The sequence below is a fragment of the Pseudopodoces humilis genome, chromosome 3 (genome assembly GCF_049639895.1).
Source record: "Pseudopodoces humilis isolate 2021_Gansu_Grassland_sample_001 chromosome 3, ASM4963989v1, whole genome shotgun sequence".
In the NCBI taxonomy this organism is placed as follows: domain Eukaryota; kingdom Metazoa; phylum Chordata; class Aves; order Passeriformes; family Paridae; genus Pseudopodoces; species Pseudopodoces humilis.
The window spans coordinates 211,047-228,247 of record NC_142202.1 but is presented as its reverse complement, the minus strand read 5'-3'; the positions used below and the strand labels follow the sequence as shown (position 1 = coordinate 228,247).

Sequence of the window (17,201 nt, the reverse complement as noted above, 5' to 3'; positions counted from 1 at the left end):
CATGTGAAATTCATCTGGGTAAATTTTTTTGTTGCTTTGACTGTTTTTTCCTACCTCGTTTATTTCATATTTCCCAATGTTTACATTTCAAACACCCTCTTGTTTATAGCAGTTTCCCAGTGGTGAGATATTTAAGATAGCAGGCCTCTGCTGGCAGATCTCTGACACGGCATCTGGATGAGATGCCTTGACAAACGTGACTTGACAGCAGGAGAGGGCACACGCTTCACTAGCCAAGGCTGCAGAGGAACTCACCTAACAATTTCTTGGGAACATCCAGCTGCATATTCTTCCTTTGCCACAAAGAGATGCACAAAGAGAGTGTTCAAAGGCTACAAAACAAGCAGTGAAAGTCTATACACCATGCAGCTCATGTTTATTCCATCAGCCTAAGTATTAGTACGCATATGCATTTCCAACATACATGATCTGCACTCAAGGAACAACAAAATATACATAAGTGACCTCAAAGCACGTGTGGGTAAAGTTAAGTGACTAAAGTGCTTTATATCATTTTGTACTTCTGAAGTGTTTTTTCTTTCTACTCAGTTTACTATTGTTTGCCTGCAATATACACTATACATTTCATATTGAACAGCATTAATTCTCAACTGACAACATTCAACCACATTAAACACTCAACATGTGTCTGACAAAGACATTCTTTTTAGGTTTAAAAAAAGCCTCAAACCAAAAGCTCACATGCTTCTCATAATCCTAAAGTGGTTTTTCTTTAAAGATAGTACGAAAAATTACAAATTTTAAGATGACATCATTAGACACACAAATACCAGACAGAGAAACAGGGCAGACTAGCAGACAGCTTTATCTTATGCATCTGCAGTGTACATGGAAAAGCCCTGTGCTGGAATGGTAAGGGCCATTAAATCAGTTATTCTCTGGCATATTTATTAGAAGTGCCGGGTCACTGAAGGTCTGGTGGTAGATAAAAATACTTTAAATGGAAAACCTGAGATCTTCTGAATAGTATTTATTGTTTATATATTGTTTCTATTCAATTAAAATGCCATAGCTAGAGGCACCAATAAACTTCAGCAATTCAAGAGCAAGAACAATTTCAACAGAGGCTGCAGTACATGGACCAGCATCAGGACAACAAGCTACTGTAGCAAGCACCTAAAGACATGCCTAAAAATCAGGCTGTTTGTTTTTTAGAAGCAAAAGGAAGAAACAAAACAAAAGAAATATTACTGGTTCAGGTCCAAGAGGACACCAAGTAAACCAGACTTGGACTGTAACTCTTTCTGAATAGTACTGGTAACCAGACAATCCAGTAAAGCATCCTCACTTATTCCTTTCTGCACAAGTCACCTCCCACTTCAGACCCTGAAATTATTTCTGTGCTCTAGGGAAAAGAGAGGTCAACTAGACTTCACAGAAATCCTACGTTCAGATGAACTCAGTTTTGGAAAGCACACCTGCATGGATTTAACCTGGAGTTTACCAATGACATCTCAAAGTTATACACCAGAAAACGTTCAGGCCTTCTGCCCAATACAGAAGCACAAAACACTCAATCTTCTACACCTACTTTAGCAAATAAACTATATTCTAGAAAAATAAGAGCTCTGCTGCCTGTCTGTTTCAAGGTATTTTTCACTACTGGTTCTGAGCAGTAATTTATTTTTCTTGTCTTTTCTCTGTAGGCCCCTGCAGCAGATCCTACGGAGCCACCAGACAGCCCAAAGGAGGTCAGGGCACAGCAGAACCCCCAGAGCAGCTGCACCCTGAATGAAGTGGCTGTGCCTGCCCACAAAGTGCCACTCAAGGGACAAACAAAGTCCATTACAAGGAAATCACAGGTCCTTTTTGCACACTCCCTTTGGCTGTTTCCTCCAAGAGCACACATTTTCAGATGCTGTTTTGGTCAGTTTAGCTCCAAGCCATTGCTTAACATCACAGAAGACCCTGAAGCACTGATGAACACAATGCCCAGAGGTAACTGCAGCACTGTTTATATTATATAAACATTATATTATATAATTTATATTATAGCACGTGCTGCTATATGACAGCCTGGAGTTTAACATTTTCTGTATGTTCTCAACAATCACACAGTTCCCAGGCGGGCTCGGTGATGGGGGAGCATTTGAGTGCTAAACTTGTAAGGGCCTGTTTCAAGTCCGTAGATCCTACCAGAAATTCACAAGCTCACCCAAGGAGCCTGTGTGAAAGTCACCAGCACACAAAGCAGAGAACAACAGTCTCCCCACCTGCACCAAACAAGCTCACTGCCAAAATAAGATGCCCGTGTCAGCACAAGGGTTTCACAAGGAATCCAACACCTCCTGCATCCCGAATGCCTCAAATCTACCAGAAATAGACTGTAGATGCCCATGTGTATTTTCCATACCTGAGCCTTAAATGAAAACTCAACTAAAATCACACCATTTACTTACAGTGCACTTATTGTTAGTGTAGTTTTCATGCAGGAATGGTTCCCATTCAGCCTGATCAGTGATATTCCAATTCGGATAGTCCAGAAAGGCAGCATGGGCTAGAACCTCGTTCTTCTCATTGCAGAGTGTCAAAGCAAGATTTGATACTCCTCTACGAAAACAATTTAATTTTGCACAAGTTAAAGAAACTCCACACAGAAAAGTGACTGACTGTGAATTCAGCCTGCTGGAACAGCAAAATTAGTCACATTCAAGAGAGTTCCCAGGATCAGGCCTTAATAAAACTTCATCATCCACATGCTAACTTGGTATTGTTGCTTCTACAATATTCGTGTTCTAACACTATAAAAATTCAGGTGGATTTTCAAATATTCAACCATATTAGCAAACTTGAGATGCAAGACACTCCCTTCTGTCTATATGTTTCTCAACACATCTCTTTTTTTTCCCCAAAACAGCTGTTATCTGAGATCTTTGCTATGAAGGGGGAAAAAAAAACCTAAGTGACCCACCAGTATCTGTCTGTGACACAGCCTGTCTGCTGATAGTTTCATCAGGTGCTATTCAACAGCATTTCTTCTGAGCTTTAGCAAAAGGAAGCTAGTATAGAATTAAACCTTGCCCACCATGACGGGGACCAAGGTTTGCACAGTCGTGCACGTGACAGACATGAAAGTGAATTTTCTTTCCTTTTTTAGAAAGGGCACAAAAAGTCATTATGTCACACCATGTCAAAGCTCAGAATGTTTTCTGCCATTTTAAGTGTGACGGCCTGAAAGGTGATAACCTAAAACACCGTTACTTACAAAAGGTAAGTGACATCAATTCTTCCGAAGAGGTCTTCTGTGACAGGGCTGAAGAGGGTGACAATGTCTGGGACATCGCGTGACTCAGTCCTTCTAGCAGTGACCACCTCCGTATTTCCCCTCCAGGAGGTTACTGTGGCCATCCCACAGGCTGCACTGGAACCAAGGAAAACACTTCTGCTCCAGCCATCCCCTGCCCAACACGCTCACATCAGGGGGTTCTCACAACTGCTCTAAATTGGGGTAGCTCCTATGGATTTTGGTGCCTGATTCCTGCGTACACCCAGACAACACACTGCCTATACAGTGCCCACCTGAAACGCAGCAGGCAATCACTCCTATTGTCTGGAAACAGAGGAAATCAATAGTTTTAACAGGCTACAGCTGCTTTCCTATTTATTCATTTGCACGCTAACCAGCTCGTCACCAAGAAATTCAAACTGCAAGGCTTTCAGTGGGAGGCTCAGCTGCGGGCAGTCAGGGGAAGCAGTCAGGAGGCTCAGCTGCAAACAATCAGGGCAACAACGTCCCGATTAAACAGCAGCTTCAGGTGTGTTAACTGTCTTTTGTACAAAACTGCTCCTCGAATTTCTTTTGAGGTCAACAGCAGGGCTTAAACTTCAGAAGGAATTCAAAGTTCTGTGGCTATTCAAAGTTCTACTGCTTTCCTAGGTAGAAGAAAAAAAAAAAAAAAAAAGTGTTTTTTTTGTGGTTCCGCATTGACAGAATGTGCCAGGCACAACTGACTTGTTGATTTGCCCAGAACACTCGGGCAGCCGATACTCGGACCACCTGTGCATGCCCTCGGCTCCAACACCTTTCAGCCGGCTGCCTGCTCAGTCCTGCACACTGCTGCGACCCAGCCAACAGCCAGGCCTGTGAAATAAAGCGACCCAACAACGGCTTCCCGCAATAGAAGTACAAAATACAGCAGTACTAACTAAAAAAAAAAAAATAGTCTAAACCAACAAACCTAGACCAGCAGAGCAATTTCACCACTCTGCCAAACACAACAGCCACTTCTAAGTGACTGCAAACCCAAATGCGACGCTCAGTGTCAGGCACCGCATTTCCCAATTCAAATTAAAAACCAAAAGAAACGCAACTTTTCGCACCTTTTAAATACAGATAAAGCCGCACGCACTCTTACATCCTTCACAGACAAACCAGACACTGCAGCTCCAGCGCGGGGCCCGAAATTAACCAAAAGCAACACATCCTCTGCAAACACGCGTCAGCTTCAAAAAGGAAAACTAACGCGAACTTTAAAGGGCCATGCATCAGCTGAGGCTTGGCACTACGATGACTTCAGCTGAGGAAAACCATTTGTAACATTTTCACAGTCATTTGTTTTAACTCAAAGGTAAAAGCATACACATCCATCTCCACCAGCTCCCTTAAACGCTCTCGCAGGGAGCTAAAAAAGCATTTACACAGTAAAAACGTACAATTTTCGTAAGGAAACTCGCTGCTCGTGCAGCAACTCTTGCATTCATCCCACGGAGCAGCATCCCAGAGACGCCCGCAGAAGAAGCGGAGAGAGGCGTTCCCTCCCGCCTCCTCACACAAACACTCCTGGAGCACAAGCGAGCTTCCACGCGGGGCTTTTTGGTGCTTGTGGCCCAAAAGAAACCAGACGCGAACATACCTCGGGAAAGCTGCGGGGAGCGGCAGGAGGCGGCTGAGGGGAGCGGCAGGAGGCGGCTGAGGGCGGCGACGGACGGGCACCCCCGGGGGCTCGGGAGGGCGGGGCCTAGGGCGGGGCCAAGGGTGGGCGGGGCCGCGGGGTGGGGCGGGGCTGGACACGGGAGCTGAACCCGGGGCTGGGCACCGGGGGTGGACACCGGGGCTGGACACCGGGCGTGGACACCGGGGCTGGACACCCGCGCTGTCCATGGGCACATCCGCAGCGGCCTCACGGACCCGGGGGGCGAGCGACCCCCTCAGGCCCGCGGGCCACGCCCACGCACGCGGACAGAGCCACTCCGCCGAGCCGCCAGGGGGCGCCCCGCGGCACAGCGCCGCGCTCTCACCTGCCCTGTTCCCGGCGCGGAGCGGCCACGGAGCGTCCCAAGGGCGGGACGGACGGGACAGATGAGCCCGCGGACGAGACAGACCGATCAGAGGGTGCCACGAACGGAACGGACTGTCCCGCCGCCCGCCGGGGACGCGTCGCCGTTACCGCGGCAACGGCGCTGGGGCGGGGCTGCGTGAGGTCAGGGGTGCCGGGGCGGGGCCCGCGCACACAGCGGCGGCAAGATGGCGTCTACGGCGGCCGGGAAGCAGCGCATCCCCAAAGTGGCGAAGGTGGGTGGCGCGGAGGGCGGCGGGGACCCCCGGGACCCCCTCGGGAATCCCCCGGAACCCCCCCGGGACCCCTCCGGGACCCCTCGGTCCCCACTCGGCCCGGGCCGGCGGGTCCCGGCGGGCTCCGCGCGTAGCGGGGCGCCGGAGGAGCGTGGCCGTGGCGGTGCTGCGGTGGGAAACGCGAGCCGAGCCCGCCTTGCGTTTGCCTTGCAGGTGAAAAACAAAGCACCCGCCGAAGTTCAAATCACAGCGGAGCAGCTTCTGCGAGAGGCAAAGGAGAGGGAGCTCGAGCTTCTCCCACCGCCTCCGCAGCAGAAGATCACAGATGTGGAAGAGCTAAACGACTATAAGCTCCGGAAGAGGAAGGTACGGTGAAAAGAAGCCAGGTTTAATCTCGACGCTCGCAAAAAAGCATTAAAATTGCAGTGGTTTTAACTAAACTAAAGATGTAGTCCGTATTCCTCGTGGATTTCCCAGGTGGACACCAATTCTTTAAAACTCCTTTTTTATGCTATCCTTTTGCAGAAGCTGTAATTTACAGATTTATTGCTTGACAAAATCTGGTAGCAAGCAACATCTCCCCTGTGCCCATGTTCAGAACACTGAAAGGGTAATTATTTACACAATTAATAGGTATTTTCTTCATTACCACCAGTATCTAGCCAGCCACTATAAAAGAACACATAACAGAAAAAAACCCAAAAACTTTACAGTAATGCTGAGTTATAAATCTTCTTTTAAATTAACTGCTTTGCTTGTACAGGTTTTACCCATGGTTTTGCTTGACTTTTTGCTTTGAAAATGCCTAAGGAAAGCAAGCATATTGCTAATGGTTATAATAATACCCCATAAGCCATTTTTGATGTGAATGGTCTGCAGAAGGATTTCTGACTTACAGATGTCATTTTCTCCTCAGACTTTTGAAGATAACATAAGAAAGAACAGGACTGTTATCAGTAACTGGATAAAGTACGCACAATGGGAGGAAAGCTTGAAGGAAATCCAGAGGTAACGATGATGCTGCTGCAGGCATCCCTTACGAGCCTTTTTAGACACACCAAAGTCTGGGAGGCACATTTTACCTGCCCTGTACTTGTGTTTTCCAGAGCCCGTTCCATTTACGAGCGTGCCCTGGACGTGGACTACAGGAACGTCACCCTCTGGCTGAAATATGCCGAGATGGAGATGAAGAACCGCCAGGTCAACCACGCCCGGAACATCTGGGACCGGGCCATCACCACCCTGCCCAGGGTGAACCAGTTCTGGTGCGGTGGCAGAGCAGCGAGATCCCCTTTAGCCCCAAAAAAACCCCACAGCATTTGGCTGTCCTGGGGTTATGCAGATTGTCCTGTTTCTCCAAGTCTCCGGGCTAGTCTGAAAAAAAAGGAGGAAGGCTGAAGTTTTGGAAAGGTTTTGAAATTTTAAGTGGCAAGAGCCTTGGGGGAGAAGGATGTTTGTGTGCCTGGATGCCACCAGCCACTGCTGTGCCTACATTGCATTTCTGGGGTGGGAGGAAATAGGTGGGGGAAGCTCAGGGCTGCTCTTAGGAGGCACTCCAGGCATCCCTGAGGGGACGTGCTCACACGTGACTGCAGAAGCTCCGTGTCCTTTCCCCAGGTACAAGTACACGTACATGGAGGAGATGCTGGGGAACGTTGCTGGGTCACGCCAGGTGTTTGAGCGGTGGATGGAGTGGCAGCCAGAGGAGCAAGCCTGGCATTCCTACATTAACTTTGAGCTGAGATACAAGGAGGTGGACAGAGCACGAAGCATTTACGAGAGATATATCCTTTTCAGAGCCTCGTGATTCCTGCCTGGGTTAAGGTCTCCGTTCTTTATTTCCTTCCCAAGTATTCGGTGTCCAGCAGCGTCCCTCTGCCTTTTCACTGCGGTGTGCTGGGAATGAGCCACCACTCTGGGAGCCAGCAGGAGGTGTTAAAAGCATGTTTAGAGAAAGCCTCCAGACTGAGTGCAGTGGCTGTAGGTCCTGCCACAACAGCATGTGTTTACCTGCACCACTCATGCACCCAGCTCTTTTGTAGCCATCGTTTATTTCAGGTTTCTCCTCAGATTTTCCCTGCCCCTTACCCCTTTTTAAGTTCTCAGTAGGGCACAGAGCCTTTGCATGCTTGGACCTGTGGGCGTCTTCTTCCCAGCTGCATTTATTGTGTGCCATCCTGGGAGCTGTGTGGTGCAGTGCTTGAGCCGGTAGCCCCTGGGAGGAGCAGAGCCGGGGATGTGCCACTCAGCCAGGGCTGTTTCTTTAACAAGAGCTGTACTCGTGCTCGTTCACCCCGAGGTGAAGAACTGGATCAAGTACGCTCGCTTCGAGGAGAAGCACAGCTACTTTGCCCACGCCAGGAAGGTGTACGAGCGGGCGGTGGAGTTCTTCGGGGAGGAGCACATGGATGAGCACTTGTACGTGGCTTTCGCCAAGTTTGAGGAGAACCAGAAAGAGGTAAGGTCTTCTTGATAACACGTCTGAGTCATGCCAGTGTTCCTCCTTCAATATCAAAACTTAAGGCATTTAACATTTGCTGCAGCACTCCTTCTTCCCAGTGCCTTGTGATTGTAGTCTGAGTTAGAGAGACGGTTTTTTGCTCGCCTCTAGTTGTCTTTTGGTGACATCAACAAAACCTGCTCTAAGGGAGATCTGCCCAGCCCAAGACCAGCAGCATTGGCTCAAACCTGTATCCTCAGACTGGAGAGATTCTGAGAGGTTTTAGGCCTGCATGATAGAAAACTGGATGGGTCCAGATGTTTTTCACGCTCTCTGAGGTTCCCAGGCTGTTAGGAAATTGAAGACCTCTTAAATTGGTTTAAATATTCTAAACCTGTAAATGAATAAGAGATGATGGGGACTGACGTTTTCGGGTTTATTTTTCCCCCCCTGAGAAGTTTACTCTTCAGGGAGATCTGCGTTAGTCCTGTTCTAAAACAATCACTTACATTGGGATGCTCCACAGTTCTGTATTCTATTAAATATTGCCAAAAGCTCATTGAAAAACTATGGGGGAGGACAGAAACTGCTTTGTAAATATTTGTCAAATTATATTTAATGTTTTCAGTTTGAAAGAGTGAGGGTTATCTACAAATACGCCTTGGACAGAATTCCAAAGCAGGATGCCCAGAATCTCTTCAAGAATTACACCATCTTTGAGAAGAAGTTTGGAGACAGGAGAGGAATCGAGGACATCATTGTCAGCAAGAGGAGATTCCAGTACGAGGAGGAGGTGAAGGTACGTGGGACAGGGACCCTCCAGGCTCCCTTGTACAGCCAGCTGGTGCGTAAGGGACACGAGTATTTTTGTGACAGTCAGGGCTGGTGAGTTTCACATTACCCTTGAGTCAGTCCAAAAACACACCCAAGGCAATGTTCATTTTAGAGCCAGAGTTCCATCCCTGGGGGAGAGAACGATACCCGCATTCACCACTTTTGTTGTTTCTGCTTTCTAATTAGATTGTGCAGGCGAGGGTTTTGGATTGAACACAAAGCTTGGTACCCTTAGGGGTAATGCAGTTTAGCTTGTAGTTACTACTGTAGTTAGGGAATAGCTGTTGCAGGGTACCTCACCTGTGCATAAATACCTTTTTGTGAGAAAACAGCTGTGCCACACCTGTCTGCTGTTGTGCCACACTGCACATTTCACCGTTCCTCGTCCCTTCTCACACTTTACTTGGATTGCCTTCATTGAGACAATGCTGAGGGCAAAATAAAAACAATAAAATTTAGAGCAAAGTCACTTATAACCCGAAAGCTCTGCCTGAAGCGTCCCCAAGACTGACAGTTTCTGTTAATGTTCCAGTGATCTATTTGAAAGGGGAAATATTCTGACCAGGTAAAGGATGAGGCTGTGTTGGTTTTAGTGACTGCAGTTTGTTTGCTGTTGCCCCACTCCCCTGTCTCTGGAAGGCAAACCCCCACAACTACGACGCGTGGTTCGACTATCTGCGGCTGGTGGAGAGCGACACTGACGCCGAGACCGTGCGGGAGGTGTACGAGAGAGCCATCGCCAACGTGCCCCCCATCCAGGAGAAGCGCCACTGGAAGAGGTACATCTACCTCTGGATTAACTATGCACTCTATGAGGAGCTGGAGGCAAAGGCAAGTGGTGACAATTTGGGCGTTTCCCTTTCCGGATAGGAAATAGCTGCTGATATTTCAGTAGGAAAAGCGAGAACTGAGTATTCGTGGTGTTGCTAGTTTTGTGTAACGTGCTGCAGGATTTGCTATTTAAATGTAGAGAATTTTTATTCTTCTGGGTTTTCCCTCCTCTGCGTAAGGGAGGGAAAAAGCCAAACTGATTTTACCCCAATTCATTCAGAAACGCACTGATAGCAGAAGCAGGAGTGGGTATTTCTGGTGGCCCCGGCTGAACTGCCCGTGGCAGACTGTTACCTGAACTTGTGAAATAGTTTTATATCTACCAGAAACTGTTGGTGAAGCAGCCACCTTGTTGCTGTAGTGGCCTTTGAGGCTGTGCAAGTATTTATTCTGTTTCCAGTCGTGGAACACCAGAGCTGCTCTGAGCACAGAGCACCTGTTTGGTGTCTGTTAAAGGAAAAGAGAGGTTTTTCCTCCCACGCCCGGGACACTCCTTGTTCTGTTGTCGGCTTCCTAGCACTAAACCTTGCTTTGAAAAGGTGAGTCTTGCTGATTCAGAACCCATCACCTATGAATTGTGCACACGAAGTAGATAAGCATTCCTGATTGTAACCAGCTTGACTTAGATACTGTTTTGCAGTCATTTCAGGGTTCAAATTCAGCAGAATCTCAGCGGTAAACAAAGTGTTTAACGCTGCCTGTCCTTACAGGATGCAGAGCGAACCAGACAGGTGTACCAGGCATGCCTTGAGCTCCTGCCCCACAAGAAGGTATGGCTCCTTCAGCAGTTTGGCTTGAGTTTTGGGTTTAAATGCCTTAGATAGGATCCTTTAGTTCTCTTTTCCCCCAACATTCAGGGGTGTCAGCAGCTCCAGACAGCTGCTAGCAGGTTCATGAAGGCTTTGCTTAAAACTTCAACCATCCCTTCCAGTTTCTCGAAACATCCACCTTCCAAAATGGATGGGGAAGTTTTCAAGCTGGAGTGCAGGATGTCTGTCATTTGTATCACAGAGGGAAACCGCAGGGCAAGCACTGGTGTCAGGATTTCCTCGTACACAGGAGACACAAGAGTTTTTCCAGTATTTTCAAATTACAAAGTAGTTGCTAAGTAGACTGTAAGAAGATGAAGTTACATGTAGTCAGAAAATAGGGAAGACCACTTAGCTTTTGCTTGCTTGCATGCATTCCTCCTCAGGCAGGATGCTGAGCAGCTGCTCACAGCCCAGTCTCTTGCAGTCTCTCTAGGGCACCTGAGGCTCTGCTTGACTGGGTTAACACCTTTTATAGCATCCAGTGGGGCCTCCATGGTCACCCCTGAGGCAGCTGCGTTTGACAAAACAGCTTTCAGGTCTGTCTTCCCCGTTGCAGTCGGTCTTCAAGGCTGATTGATTGGGATTTTGTGGGTTTATTTTTGGCTTGCGATCTTTGACTAAAATATCTGTGTGGCCAAACCCTTACAACTGCATTGCCTTGGAGTGTCAAAATCCTTGTTCGCGTTCTTTTCCTAGTTTGTCATTTATTGTGTCATCTGAGTGTCAGATTAACGTCTCATTATTAAGAGCTAATTAGATACTCATTTATTCACAAATAGCTGATGTTTTGCCAGTTGATGATTGGATAAAAATTGTTTCCTCCAGTTTAGAGGACTTCTGTCCTGGCCATTTTTCTTTTCACCCCAATATATTGTCTCGTCATAGAGGTTGTTTTAGGTTGAATTCTAAACCTTTCAGTAGGAAAACGCTGAGATCAAATGAGATCACCTGCAGTAGTAGTCACATCTTGTATAGACAGAATGCTTATCTTTTTTAATCAATGTATATAGTATCATCTACTGACTTTCCAACCTAAATAGCACTTTCTTCTTTTTCTTCCAGTTTACATTTGCCAAAATGTGGCTGCTGTATGCACAGTTTGAAATTCGCCAGAAAAACCTCCCCCTTGCCAGAAGGGCTTTGGTAAGCTTTTGTCAGAGCCATAATTGACTTCACTGGCAAACAGTAACACAGGAATGGCATTAGGAGATCTTAAATTGTCCTTTTTGAATTGGTGGTTTAATCCAGTTAAAATAAAGCATCTGAGAAGTCTGCAGGGGCTAGCATTTACAGTCATGTATGATTTAAAAGGAGATGTAGCTTGTTCTGATGAATTAGCCCCAGGCAGAAATGACAAAGCACTCCTGTGAATGCGGAGCACCCACATCAGCTCAGTGCTGTACAAGTTCTCTGCTGCTGCTGCTGCTGCTGCTGCTGGCTTCCACTGATACTTGTTCTAGCAATAGCGTTTTAAAAAGCATTGTAGATGAATGGGAGGTCTGAGTCGAGGAAGTTAGGACCTTCCAAACTGTGTGCCAGTCCCAGCTGCTGACAGAAGCAATCACAGGGACTTCAGGCACGCTCAGGAGCTGGCAGGTTCACTCTGTGAATGTCAGCACATCAAGGACAGCAGGGTGTGATGGGGCAGCAAGAAATGGTATCTGTTGAAATTGAAAACTCCTTTTCCTTTTGCCCTTTTCCCTTTCCCTTTTTCCCTTTTTCCTTTTTCCTTTTTCCCTCTTCCTTTTTCCCTCTTCCTTTTTCCCTCTTCCTTTTTCCCTCTTCCTTTTTCCCTCTTCCTTTTTCCCTCTTCCTTTTTCCCTCTTCCTTTTTCCCTCTTCCTTTTTCCCTCTTCCTTTTTCCCTCTTCCTTTTTCCCTCTTCCTTTTTCCCTCTTCCTTTTTCCCTCTTCCTTTTTCCCTCTTCCTTTTTCCCTCTTCCTTTTTCCCTCTTCCTTTTTCCCTCTTCCTTTTTCCCCTCTTCCTTTTTCCCTTTTCCTTTTTCCCTCTTCCTTTTTCCCTCTTCCTTTTTCCCTCTTCCTTTTTCCCTCTTCCTTTTTCCCTCTTCCTTTTTCCCTCTTCCTTTTTCCCTCTTCCTTTTTCCCTCTTCCTTTTTCCCTCTTCCTTTTTCCCTCTTCCTTTTTCCCTCTTCCTTTTTCCCCTCTTCCTTTTTCCCCTCTTCCTTTTTCCCTTTTCCTTTTTCCCTTTTCCTTTTTCCCTTTTCCTTTTTCCCTTTTCCTTTTCCTTTCCTGTCTTGTATTCTTAGTAAGCTAAGGATAGCATCAGGCATTTTGAGAGAAAGCCAATGTCGGTAGCAGTTGAGGTGATTTGACTTCGAAGAGCAAGCTGATGGGGTTTCCACTCAAACAGTGATGGAGGGCACATGGAGAAGAACTGAGCATATTCTGAAATACCAGTGGCATCTGTAGAGCTGGAGGGCCATAACAGTGACCAAACTGATAGTCCCAAGTAGTGGTTTCCTGCATTTTTAATAAATTCCAAGGTGTTAAACACGTAGGAACAATGTGCAGGAGAACTGTGGTAAGGGAATTCCATCACAAATTACCTCACACTGTCTTGAGGGAGCAAAAACCACATTGCTTAATAAACAATACTTGTCTCTAGAAGTGACTCCAAGGCCAAGTTCACTACAGCCTGTCTCAGGTATGCCCATTCTGAACTCTTGCTGTAAGAGATTCCCAAATTGAGAATCCAGATTCTCTCATTTGCCTCTCACAGCTTGGCTCAGGACAGACAGTTTTCTTCAGAGACTGAGGTACATCAGAAAGAAAATTCTTTGTAAAGACATTATTCTCCACCTGTCCATTGCTGGCAGCCAACAGGCCGGGGTGGGCAGCCGTTCTCTGTGCCAGGAGGAGCAGTGTGGGGCCACAGTTTGTTTGTTTGTTTGTTTGTTTGTTTGTCTGTTATCATTTGTTTTATGGGATGCTTGGGAGCTGCTTACCTGGCAGGCTGGTACAGAGTAGCACTGTGCTTCCTTCAGGTGCTCAGCTGATGAACCAGGGTGGGTTCCATTCCCACTCCGTGGGGAGCCCACGTCCTGTAAAACAATGACAAGTGACAGATGTTTCTGCTTCCCGGGCTCTCGGTGTTTACAGATGCACATTTGTTCTGCAAACACGGGTTGAATTTGCTACTGGCCCTGAACAAGCTGAATCAACAGTGCAAAACAATGAGTTGTAGTTCAAACACTTAGAAAATCGAGTGGGGGTTTTATTTTTACTGCAAGATCGTTAAGGGTTTGTTTGTTTGTTTGTTTTTTGCGTAACAGGGGACGTCCATAGGTAAATGTCCAAAAAACAAACTGTTTAAAGGTTACATTGAGCTGGAGTTACAGCTGCGTGAGTTTGACCGTTGCCGGAAGCTGTATGAGAAATTCCTGGAGTTTGCACCGGAAAACTGCACGTCCTGGATCAAGTTTGCTGAGCTGGAGACCATCCTCGGGGACATCGACCGCGCCCGGGCCATCTACGAGCTGGCTATCGGCCAGCCCCGGCTGGACATGCCGGAGGTGAGCGGGAGGGGACTGCCTTGAGGGATGTGTGTGCCTGCTGAACAGGGAATAATCCACCAGATGAAACGGGAGGTGGAAGCCGAATGCTTGATGGGCACCACGTTTGGTGCCGCTCAGCCCTAGTGCCTGTGCCACCAGTGAGCACCCTGATCCCTGAACCTTTTCTCAGGGAAATTCCACCTTTATCCGTTCTCTTCCCCTCCCAGCGTGCTCAGAATGAACATGGTGAGGGGCTTCTCTGTTGCAGGTGCTTTGGAAATCCTACATTGACTTTGAGATTGAGCAAGAGGAGTACGAGAAGACCAGGAACCTTTACCGGCGGTTGCTGCAGCGCACACAGCACGTCAAGGTGTGTGTGGGCACCCAGGACACAGAGCTGGGCCTGAGCCTGGCCCGGGGCAGGGGAAGCCTGGGCTGCCTTGGCCCAGCCCAGCTCAGGGTCAGGCCTGTGCCTGTGCTCTGAAGAGGGGAGGGAAGTTCCTGAGTTCTGGACAACAACAGGCCTGTCTCGGGTGAGAGAGGCTGTTCCGAGCAGCTCTCCTTGCTGAGCAGCTTTGGGATCTTGGTTGCTGAAACATTGCAAGGAAAACTGTGATTTTCTAGCTAAAGTAAACTCACAGATTTCTCATGGCTCGATCCACGTGCCTCACGTGGATGTCGCGTCCCGCTGAAGCGGGGAGATCTCACTCCCGAGGAACAAGCGGATTTTCTGGGCGCCTGCTGGCGTTGGCGTTTGCCCTTCTTCTGCTGCCGTGTCGTTTGCAGCCTCTGCCCTGGCGGTGGTGGCGCGGAGCAGAGGCTGGAGCTGCGCTGTGCCCGCAGGTGTGGATCAGCCTGGCGCAGTTCGAGCTGTCGGCGGGGCGCGAGGAGCGGCTGCCGCGCTGCCGCCAGGTCTACGAGGAGGCCAACAAGGCCATGCGCAGCTGCGAGGAGAAGGAGGAGAGGGTCATGCTGCTCGAGTCCTGGAGGAGCTTCGAGGACGAGTTCGGCACCGATGCCACTAAGGAGAGGATAGATAAACTGATGCCTGAGAAAATAAAGAAGAGGAGAAAGCTGCAGGCCGAAGATGGGGTAAGGAAAAGCGCTGGCAGTGGTGGCTGTGAGCCCTCAGCGCCTTTGTGCTTTATGGAGGGAGTCAGCTCTGGGCAGGGGATGGCAAACACGGGCTTTAATTTTCTGTTCTTTCTCTGATTTGTTATTAGAAGCACCTCCTAATAGCTGACATGCAAATTAAACTGGCTTTGTGGTGTTTCTCTCTCTAGTCTGATGCTGGATGGGAGGAGTACTACGATTATATTTTCCCAGAGGACACTGCCAATCAGCCCAACCTCAAACTCCTGGCTATGGCGAAGCTCTGGAAGAAGCAGCAGCAGCAGGAGAGCGAAGCTGCAGCCGTGGATCCTGACAAGGACATTGATGAAAGCCAGACCTAATGCCTTGCCTTTTCCCATCCCTTTCCTGGGCCATTGTACAGTATTTTCATTGGTGATAAATAAATGTGTTTGGAGAGTTTTGGTATTACTGATGTGAGATGGATTTGGTGTGGAAGACAAGCTCCGCCTCGGGGTCGATTCCCTTTAACAGTCCTGTGGGTGTCCATCACCTAAAGGAGAGGTCCTGGGAGCAGTGCAGGGGTCTGCAGCTGTCACCAGGGACAGGAAAACTGGGAGAACTGGCTGCTGAGTTCGCTTTTACCACAGGCCCCGTCCAAGGCTCCCCCAGCCTATCCCAGCACTGCTCAAGGGCATTCGTGTGCCAGGGCCAGGCCCTGGCACAGGGTGCCCAGAGCAGCTGGGGCTGCCCCTGGATCCCTGGCAGTGCCCAAGGCCAGGCTGGACACTGGGGCTTGGAGCAGCCTGGGACAGTGGGAGGTGTCCCTGCCCGTGGCTGGGGGTGGCATTGGATGGGCTTTGAGGCCCCTTCCCACCCAAACCATTCTGGGGTTCTGTCAGTGCTTTGTGCCCTGACCCCCAGCAGCCTCTGTCCTCTCTGAGCTCGTGCTCTGGAGCAGGAGCTGAGATGTTCCTGCCCGGTGGATTTATGTCCACACCTCACTCCAGCAGAGCTGCGGGCTCTCAGGTTTAGGTTATGGAGCCCCAGTGCCCTCCTGGCTCGTGCCTGGCCTGCCTGGATTTATCACCAGCCCAGGTGGAAGAGAAACACTCCTGCTGGAAGCAGAGAGGAGAAGGGGGACGCCCCACCGGAGAAACAGCACCCCAAGGTTTAGCCCCGGGGCAGACTGATACGTCAGGGGCTTTGGGAGCATGGCATGCTTTTAGATCTTGCAGAAATCGGGTTTTCACGTGGAAGAGGGAACAGGGAACGTGGAATTGTGCAGTGGAAAGGTGATCAGTCGACTCCTGCCTGGCAGAGGAGGGTCCACGGGTGGGCAATGGAAAAGATGTTGGGACTTAGGATGCCTTTATTCTGGGACAGCTGTTTCAAACCACATTTGTTCATGGAACTGCTTGTTTAAGAGAGGGCTGACTCCATCATTAAGTATGGAGTAAACAGGTTTTACGCTCTGGAGCTCGTGTGGCACAGCTGAAACTGTCCCTGTCTCCCACCAAGTGAGCAACAGCTGCTGCTGCTGTATTGGGGTCTGGAAACTAGTGAGTTCACAGGCTGCAAACTCCCTTGGGCTTTAGGGAGCTTATTTTTTATTTCTTGACTCTGTTCTGCACAGTATATTTTGTGAAGCTGCCTTTTCACCTGTTTTTGCAAAAAAACATCCTTCTTCGTGCAGGATTTAAAGTGTTTGTGTTCGTTCCCCTTCCGTAGATACCATCAGTCAATAAAATGCTGCACTTGAAAGAAGATAAATGCTTTCTGTGCCTGGAAGTTGTGTTCTATTAGTGGATGGTTCATCTGCTGCTACAAGAGCTCAGAAGTGAGATGAATCCGAGGACCACATACGGAAAATGTCCTTCCCCAGTGGGAGCTGAGCCCAGTGCGGGTTGGGGCTGAGGGTTTCTGTCGCTCTGGAGCCCTTCTTGGTGGCCAGAGAGCAACTTGAGCTGTTTCCTCCTACCTGTGCCACAGGCACGGGGTGGAGAAATCCCTGGTGGACGCAAGGACTCCTCATGTCCAGGGCAAGAGGAGGGGCTCAGCAGTGAGGCTGCAGGAGGCACCCCAGCTGAAATCTTCCCTTGAGCCGGAATGGGGAAAACTCTGAGCTGTTTCATGGGAATGTGAGTAAATTGGTTGAACGTGTAACA

At 48.6% G+C, this 17,201-nt stretch overlaps 2 protein-coding genes across 8 annotated transcripts in view; one reads left to right on the top strand and one right to left on the bottom strand.

Annotated features, from left to right (window-relative positions):
• The window catches only part of CFAP61 (cilia and flagella associated protein 61), a 92,497-nt gene extending 87,090 nt beyond the window's left edge, over positions 1 to 5,407 (bottom strand). For 4 of the 7 annotated variants that reach the window (XM_088052516.1, XM_088052522.1, XM_088052520.1 and 1 more), the window contains exons 1-4: positions 4,675 to 4,814; positions 3,227 to 3,382; positions 2,421 to 2,571; positions 256 to 332 (exon numbers count right to left, since the gene is read on the bottom strand). In XM_088052516.1, coding sequence (XP_087908642.1) covers positions 256 to 332; positions 2,421 to 2,571; positions 3,227 to 3,382; positions 4,675 to 4,718 — 428 coding nt within the window. In that variant the 5' untranslated portion in view covers positions 4,719 to 4,814. Of the gene's footprint in view, positions 1 to 255; positions 333 to 2,420; positions 2,572 to 3,226; positions 3,383 to 3,540; positions 3,637 to 4,674; positions 4,815 to 4,874; positions 4,942 to 5,259 lie in introns of those variants that run through there. The other 3 variants (XM_088052518.1, XM_088052517.1, XM_088052519.1) reach the window with 3 other exon arrangements.
• Positions 5,396 to 15,504, top strand: CRNKL1 (crooked neck pre-mRNA splicing factor 1). Its single transcript, XM_005525488.2, has 14 exons — positions 5,396 to 5,533; positions 5,747 to 5,899; positions 6,450 to 6,541; positions 6,640 to 6,798; positions 7,151 to 7,317; positions 7,813 to 7,991; positions 8,602 to 8,772; positions 9,447 to 9,638; positions 10,349 to 10,408; positions 11,513 to 11,593; positions 13,741 to 13,980; positions 14,231 to 14,332; positions 14,806 to 15,054; positions 15,246 to 15,504. The coding sequence occupies exons 1-14, from the start codon at positions 5,486 to 5,488 to the stop codon at positions 15,414 to 15,416; spliced, it is 2,064 nt and encodes a 687-aa protein (XP_005525545.1). The 5' UTR covers positions 5,396 to 5,485; the 3' UTR covers positions 15,417 to 15,504.
• The last annotated feature ends 1,697 nt before the right edge of the window (positions 15,505 to 17,201 follow it).